Below are 8,454 nucleotides of genomic sequence, written 5' to 3' on the forward strand. Positions count from 1 at the left end.
AATCGCAAGAGCTGCTGCAAGAATTTGCTTCTGCTTTCTAGAGAATACTTCCTTGAGAAGTCCTATAAGATAACGACTTTTCATTCAGCAAATACTTTTAATGTTCTAATAACTGTATTTGAAACTGGTCTACACAGAATTTCCCCATTTCACAGAAAACTTCCCCTATGCTAATGACTGACAGATTTTTCCAGTGAAAGTTTTGGCCTAAATGGTCATTAGGTTTTAAATCCCTGGGTCCCATAAGAAATTTGTGGCCAAGCAGAGGCTTGAACCTACTTTCTAAAATACAGAAAGCACTATAGTCACAGAACCACCATTCTTCTTGGATCAGGAATGCACTGGAAATTTGATCCAGTCTTATACACACAGAATATAAAGTCGAAGGCAATTAAGCATTATCTTAAAAATAAACACAGTTCTTGGCCATTCTACATCTCAGTTCCTCATTTACAGGAGTAACATGGGAGACTGTAGCTGCACGTCACATTAATGCACTATAATATAAGTGCTTAACCAGAAATGGGAGTAATGACTGTGTTCCTAAAACACACTGAAGGAATAGCATTAGTTGGCACTGACGCCCTAGAAATTTTAAGGATACATATATTATATATTAAATCATCCATGATTTACATGTTCTGATAGGAAGATACAGATAAATGTGGTTATCTAATGAAGAGCAGTCTACAAACTGTGTCAGGATTTTACCTAAAGAGTTCAGTTGAAAGGTGCTGGAACTTTGTCATTAACTTCACTAAGGACCAACGAGTGGAGACTCTTGTCTCCAATTACTTAAAATCAGTGTGTCCTACCTGTTTGGGGTTTGCCCTTAAAACCTCAGGAATGAAACAAATTGGAGAAGTCACCTGAATTAAGATAGCAGAATTGATCTGCCCCTTGGTCCCATATTTCCACAACTCTACTGCAGTCTGTTTCATTACAGCAGAACCCAAAACTTCATATTTTGGTGAGACTATGTACTCAATCACAAAGACATAGCAATTTAAAGTTTTGTTTATTGTATTGCACAAGATATCTATGCAATCCATGTAGGTACTGTATTATAAAGGATCCACATTTCCCAAAACATTGGCTGTTGCAGCACACATCACAAGCATTGTGAATAACCAGTGCCTTCCTCAAAAATTAAAATAATCGGTTGCAAGTTTAAGCATGTGTGGCAATAAATGAAGAAAAAAAGCGAGGAGTATCAATACATATTTCTTTTCAAACACACAAATATACAATTTTCAGAAGAGCACCAATAATGCCAAGCAACTATTTTGATGAGATACTGTATGTGTAGGCTCTGCAGTAAAAAGCCAATATGCACACAAGAAATATATTTCAACTTTTAAAATAATTTAACCATAATATCTTGCATGTGTCACCTGTTTACAACATATCATTTCATGTACAATGTCAGGCCCAAGCCTCAAATTGTGAAAATTTGTGCATACTCATTTAAAGCAGCGGAGACTGTGGACCAGGCGTTCAAACTGAAAAAGCCCTCAAATTGTTCATATCTGAATACAGAGCGGTAGTATAAGACCGAGAAAGTAGTTACAGTGAAGGTATAACAGAAATCGTACTATGGAAAATAAAGAACACTATCAAACCCTCAAACACAAGGTTCTTGAAAGAGGCCTACATGTAAAGTGATGTTGTAATAATTTATAAATGTGAATAATTAATATCAATCTCCTTTCTGACACTTAGAGATTCTCATATATTCAGAAGCCCATAGAAGTGAACTAACCAAATGTCACAATCTGTATCATCCTCAAACTCTGTTTCTTAAGTTTCTGATCATTAATACTGGTACTTAAAAACATCTTTCGTTTGCTGAAACCTGTTATTAAAATTTACCTTCCTGCTATGAGAATTTAGCGTAATAAAAATCATGAAAAACAATAGGTAAAAAAATAGTTTAAGAATATTTTTAGAAAACCCGTAAACCAACTGCAAATACAGCTGATTTTTAAGTGTCTCTGCTTTTGAACTACGTATTTTTTGTTTGTTTTTGTTTAAGTGAATCACTTATAAAGAAGCAAGGGAGTACCAGTTCTAAGATTTATTCTTGTCCATTACGTTGAGGACCTCATCCAAAAGCGAAGGTCCCAAGTCAAGCTGTAATGAGAGAAGAGAGCCTGCAAGATCTGAAAGGGATTCTTCTGACTTAGTCTTTGTCTTGGTTAGTTCACATGAAAGTTGACTGTCATCAAATAAATCAACTGTTTGCCAATCAGTGCATCGTTCAGAAAAGCTGGATGAGTGACTGTCTCTACCATTAGTAAAATGTGAAGAACCACCATTTTGCTCCCATATGTCATCTTTGTATGTTTCTCCATCCTCCATCTGTTTACTTTTCTCCTGCAATTTTTCTTCTATTACTGGCTCACAGCTAAGCCTAGGATTTCTTGATGACCTGATGGATTCTTGCTTTGAATTAAACGTCACTGGTGACAATAAGGGCAACGTAAGGGCTTGAGAACCCCCAATGGCAGGAAGGGAAATAGCATTTTTGAGCACTGGTGATGAAGTTTCTGTAAACATGGATTCAGAAGTGCTGTTTGCCCTTAAGAATTCATTGTGGCCACCAGACTGGTTAATTCTGGTTTCTCCTTCATTTCCAGGCAGTAGCTCATAGTTGCCCTGCAAAAAGGAGATGTCTCCAAAAACATCATGTTGTCCCTCTTTTCCAATGTGTATGGTGTGTCGAAAATCTCCAAGTGGTGGACTGATCATATCAGGAGATAAGATATCCCTTAGTTTGAATTTCTTCCCTTTCTTATTGTTAGCAGCTTTCAAGTAGATGGGGGTCTTGGCTGGCATCTTGCTTGTAGTTTCTGAGAGAGCAAGTTATTTCAAAAAAAAAAAAAAAAAGGAAGAGGAGAGGAGAGGAGGGAGAAACCTCTTACAAAGTCAGTTATTCTCAGGAGACCTTCAGTGTTATCAATGTTACATCATCATCTTGAACCACTCTTGCACATGAACTCCTCTTCTTCTGATGCAGACAGCTGTGGGGTATGTGAAGGCAAATGTCTCCCACTACAGATCTTTCCAAGGTGGAGCACAAGTTTCAGGTCAGCAACCAAATGCCCGTCTACTTCCAGAACTTCAAAAAAACCTGCATGGGATACAAAATCAGGTTATCATTAATTTATTTTTCATGGTTCATTCAGTCTTGTTTCTACAAAAAAAAAAAAAAAAAATTAGTATTGGCACTGACAGTTCCAGCCTGCAGATTAGCTTTACGATGTTGCTTCCCTTCATTAGGCAAGATAAAAGAGTTTAGATTAACAAGGGCTAGCTAACCTTTCTCTGACTTCATAGGTTTTTTTGAAGTCAGAGTTTCTTAGACACGGTTGCTGAGCACAATTCATTTGATAAATATCACTATCTCAATCTTTCGTCTCCTTATTCTGGCAGTCAAAATGCTTGCCTTTGAGAGCACATGCAGAAACACTTTCAATGGTATTAAGCTTTTAGTGGACTGAGGAAGATTAACAGAATCCCTCACAAAACCCTTCTGGAAATGGAGTAGACCACCTTGGATAAGAGAATTTCAGATACCCCCTTTAGTGCTGGAACTCTCATAGTCACCAATACCATTTCTGATAAATACCCATTTAAAAGTATAGTTTTAAGTACTTGAAAAAAGTGCTAGTCCAGGTCTTTACAATTAGTTAGAAACATCCAAGGGCAGGTGTTTTAGAAGAGAGTGATTCTTGTGACTACAGTCTTTAGACTAGAGGAATTCTTCATAGCAATTAGAGACTGTAGCTCATGGATTGTGTAGGGCATAAACCCACAGGGACTCAGAGTTACTGCAATCAAATGAAACTGTTTGCAAACCAAGTCTTCCTATTAGAATGTCGCTCTGAAAAGCCTAATAAAGCAGTCCACAAGGGCTAACAGGCTATTGGGTCAACAAGCATAAACCACAGGGACTCAGAGTTACTCACTGCAATCAAATGAAACTGTTTGCAAACCAAGTCTTCCTATTAGAATGTCGCTCTGAAAAGCCTAATAAAGCAGTCCACAAGGGCTAACAGGCTATTGGGTCAACAAGTTATGGAAAAACACTCTTCATCAATGCTTTAATGGTGTGTTTCTTCCTCACAGTACCAGTTCCTGACTCTTGAGCAGTCTCAGAGTAAGAAAGCATTTTTCTCCTGGACATCTTTGTACTTTCCGCTATTCAGTCGATGGACCACCAGAACATCACAGGTCACTCCTCCTCACCAGAATACTCAGCCCCAAATCCCTCACACTCTGACTATTACCATCCTCCCTCCATAAAGGAGCTTGCAGTTTTTGCACAGAAAGACTGTTCTATGCAATAAGTGAAGGGAAGCTGTAACAAGAGCTACTTTTGCTGCCTTCTATCCATGTCCCAGCAGGTATTTTCCTTCATCAAATTAAGCCCAGTAAGAATCTCCAGTTTTAAAACTTCGTACTGTATAGTCATACAGTATACGTTTGTCAAGAATCATTTAAGCATTTTCACAAATCCTTTAACCCACGTAATTAGTTCCTACAGTGGGGTACTTAACTGTGCATCACAAGGGGAGCTGGGAATCCAGCCAGGTTAATATTTTGTTTTTTTGATTCCTACCAGATATCTACTGCACTTCAGATATTGTTGAAAAGCCCTCCCCCAAAAGCTACAACAGGCATAAACAGATTAAAACTGTCACATAGAACACTGAGCTTATTTTGTAAGTTATGAGAACATTTTACACTTTTAAGCTCAATTTTGAAAATATATTTGATTGCATCAATCAGTTAAAAGCACTTCAAAGCTTCCTTCTACACAACAAAATGGTCATTCACTAGGATCTGCAGAATACTAGGAGATTCACACTATATACCAAAACTCCACCAACTCAACTCCACATCAGTACTGTAAGATACAAAAGTAAATCCGAAATAAGATCTCTTCTTGTGCCACACCCTACGTCAACAGAACTAATTAGTCAACTCAGTCACCTCTCAGTTTTAAACTGAAAAATTCACTGCATTGTTCCCCCTCCTTCCCCTCACCCCCCCTTATCATTCTAGGCAAGCAAGCAAGCAACCAACCCATTTAGTTAAACAAAACGTCCTCAACTCTAAAGAGAAGACTATTCTCAGCAAACAAACCCGAATGGTGAAGCTGTTCTGTGTTTATCTAGTGAACTCAGCTCTATCTCACTTCTCAGGAATAATGGGCAGAATTCCCCCTGATCTGAATTCCTCATTCTTTCTGATCTTTTCATCTGGAATGAATGGCAATGTAGCGTCAATGTGGTCCGAAGTCACGCCTGTTGGGCACTAGTTTTAAAATGAAAGACAAATCCTAGCTTTCGTGGCTTCCACCACCTTGGATGTGTATCAAAGAGCATAATCACCAACCTGCACAAGGAGATTTCAAAGAAACATGAAGGACACAATAAAACATCTGAACATCAAGAAATACTAAAATCAAGTGTAAGTAACTTGCGATAGAAATGATCCATTTTGACACACAAGAAGAGCACCATATTTCATTTAGCTCATAGCTCAGGAGGGAAAAATGCAAAAACCCAAAACAGCAAACTTTTGGGCATCCAAATCTCCTTTAGTTCTTGCACTATGAGAGAGTCCCAGTAAGGGGCAGTGTAAAACCACACTACCTCACAGGACGCTGCAAGAGACTCCGGCGCCAGGAACTATAATCCCTCTCTATACAGCAGTCCCTGGATTTGTGAAGGCCTTGCCTTCCATTTTGCCAGTGGAAGAACCTTTATATTTGAAGAGAAGAACTATCACAATGATGTGCTTACTGCAAGCATTGTTTGCTCTGCTGAAAACAAAGGCTACCATTGCTGCAGATTTCACTCTACTGCAAAATCTGGAAATTACACCTTGTAAATGAAATTTCCTCCTCAATGGACAGGCTTTCCATGCACAGCACGACACAGGCTTCAGAGCTATTGTACTTCATTTCTGCATACCTATTCTTTTTGTCAAATACTGCTCAAAGGAGTACGGATTTTAAGCTCATTTGAACAGCTGAAATATATCACAAATCTGGAAATCTTCACTTAGCTTAAAAAACTGTTGTTATTCCTATTTCATTTACAATTAAATAAGGAAGAACCTATATCAATATATAACATGTAGGGGTTTTTTTAAAAAGTAGTTCTTTCAATAAGGAAAAAAATAAATCTAACTTTGGCAAATGAAGAAAGGCTTAACGAGACTAAGCCTCAAGCTCAACTACTATAAAACTAAAAAATTAGTCCACAAGATTTTCACAAGAACCTTGCGCACTCCCTGCATTCATCAAGATTTAACGAAATCACCAGTACACACAAGCTAAGAGAAGGGACAGAAGACACCCCAATCCTGATACCAGGCCACACAGTAAAGTTCACCTTGTCTTAAAATGAGACCTTTTTCTGATCTAGTTGCTAGAAGAGTCTCTGTTTTGACTAACTTCAACTCAGTAACTAAGTGAAGGTATAGCCAAACCAGAAAGCCGAATGAGAAATTATCAGAAAACCAAATGCAAAATGTCCACAGTCCCAGACTGCCAGCCTACAGTGGAAGACCTTAAGAGAAAAACAACATGAAAGAATTTTTCTTCCAGTTGAAGAGATATTCCTTTCCTAACAAGATCGAAGCATGAGCCAAGCCAGAGAAACTTCAGCCCAATTAAAATTACAGTTTTCATTTGGCTGTAACACTCGCTTGTTTTCATTCCTATCACTTCACACTCTCATATAAGTGTTTTGTTTGGTAACAAAGACTAATATTTTCAGACGCACTTCTCAATCTGTCTTGCGAACCTTCTGTCCACTCAGCGATCATCACCTTCCACACTGCTCAGTTTTCCATGGATTCTTCAGTTTACTCCACAGTCCATTTTAAAAGGACAGACTATCCACAAACGTCACGACAGCTAAGCTTACAAAGCCAGAGACAAAGAAGGGTCAAGGTGCAAAATTTTATTTGTGCACAAATTCCAAGAGACCTCAATCCTTAAGCACTGTCCTAGGCAAAGAAATGATAGAAAGAAAATCCTGTTTCCACAGAGAAGGACCAGAAACAAGTGTGAGCTCTGGGAAGCCTACAGGCTTTCTACAGGACATCCCCTTGCAAGGGCTCTGCCTTACACATCACTGGCTAGAAGCTCATGAACTTTAGAGAAACCCATTTCCAAAACATTGTGTAAAATAACATTGAATTATCTTGTGGAGCAAATCACTAGGAGAAAACAGAGTCTGGACATTATTTCAATACCCAAATGAGAATACCGTGACACAGCAAAAGACAGATACAAACTGCAATAAACTGCTGCAACTTTTCTACACAATGAAATGCTTGCACGCATAGAAGAATTAGGCTTTAGGGGTTCATTTTACATTTAGGTACCAGTGGCTTTCAGCAGCACAAACTGTTGAGAACGTCCTTGTCAATACTGATACTTTCCCTATGCCTAAAAAAACCAGTGCGAACCATGTTCTTACTGGTTTTGTAACCGGGGCTTGAACTGGTGTAGTCACAATTCCGGAATGCAGCTAAAACAAACTCCCAGTCTAACCCAGTCTTCACGTACAAGAAAAGCAGCAGCTGATACACCATAGAGCTTAACTCTCACGTTCCTGTGGACTGAGGTGTCTGTATCAACTGGCAGCCTCTGAAGATGAGAGGCCACAAGTCTGTCCACTTCTAGACCAGGCCACCAGTGAGCCTCTGTTTATAGAGCCACCACCTTCTGAGTGGCTTTAACCAAATCAGTAGTAACACTTCTGCCTCCGCATTGTTCATCTAAATTTACCTTGTTTATTAGAGGCCCAGCCTTTGAATTCAGCTGTATTAAAGTCAACTTCCCTGATCAGATTAGAAGTCCCCACCCCTTTGTTTCTCCCTGCATCAAAGAATTTGCACCTTTCTGATTAAAGCTACAGATTTAATTACTTTATAAACACAATCGGGCTAATCACACTTCAGTACAACTAATTTTCTTAAATTGCACTCAACCTACTTTCTGAGATCACATCTAACCTATTTTATCCCATTTTCACACACACATTGTAGAAAACAAAGAAAAATACATTTCCAATCCTTTCCACAGCTACAGGAGCACAGATCAAGAGGGGACTCTGTGACGCAGTTAAGTCATTTCTCCATCCTCCTGCAAAGATCCAGACGCCTTCTGCTAATCCTGGAAGATGTTTGTCCACCCTCCTCTTAAAATTCCCTACAGATGCAGACTGCACACATTAATTTACTTCACAGAGGCTAGTCATCAGAGAAGATGCACCTCAAGTCTCCCCTCCTCCAATCTGGGCCCTAATGAATACAGTACATTGCTTTATGCATTCTACATCTCCTTTCAGAATTTTCTTCTTCAGATTAAACAACACAAATATTTCAAGCTTTCAACACAGGTCATGTTCCCTGGAGCCCAGATAGTCG

The 8,454-nt window shown here is 38.9% G+C and overlaps 1 protein-coding gene across 1 annotated transcript; it reads right to left on the minus strand.

The window, feature by feature from the left end:
- Positions 1–1,003: 1,003 nt before the first annotated feature.
- Positions 1,004–3,118, minus strand: CDC42EP3 (CDC42 effector protein (Rho GTPase binding) 3). Its single transcript, XM_010083951.1, has one exon. The coding sequence runs from the start codon at positions 2,836–2,838 to the stop codon at positions 2,071–2,073; it is 768 nt and encodes a 255-aa protein (XP_010082253.1). The 5' UTR covers positions 2,839–3,118; the 3' UTR covers positions 1,004–2,070.
- Positions 3,119–8,454: the final 5,336 nt, after the last annotated feature.

This window comes from Pterocles gutturalis, unplaced genomic scaffold (assembly GCF_000699245.1).
Source record: "Pterocles gutturalis isolate BGI_N339 unplaced genomic scaffold, ASM69924v1 scaffold16410, whole genome shotgun sequence".
Taxonomy (NCBI): Eukaryota; Metazoa; Chordata; class Aves; order Pterocliformes; family Pteroclidae; genus Pterocles; species Pterocles gutturalis.

Excerpts from the sequence above, each read along its gene's own strand:
- CDC42EP3 (XM_010083951.1), bottom strand. The coding sequence starts at position 2,838 with ATGCCAGCCAAGACCCCCATCTACTTGAAAGCTGCTAACAATAAGAAA.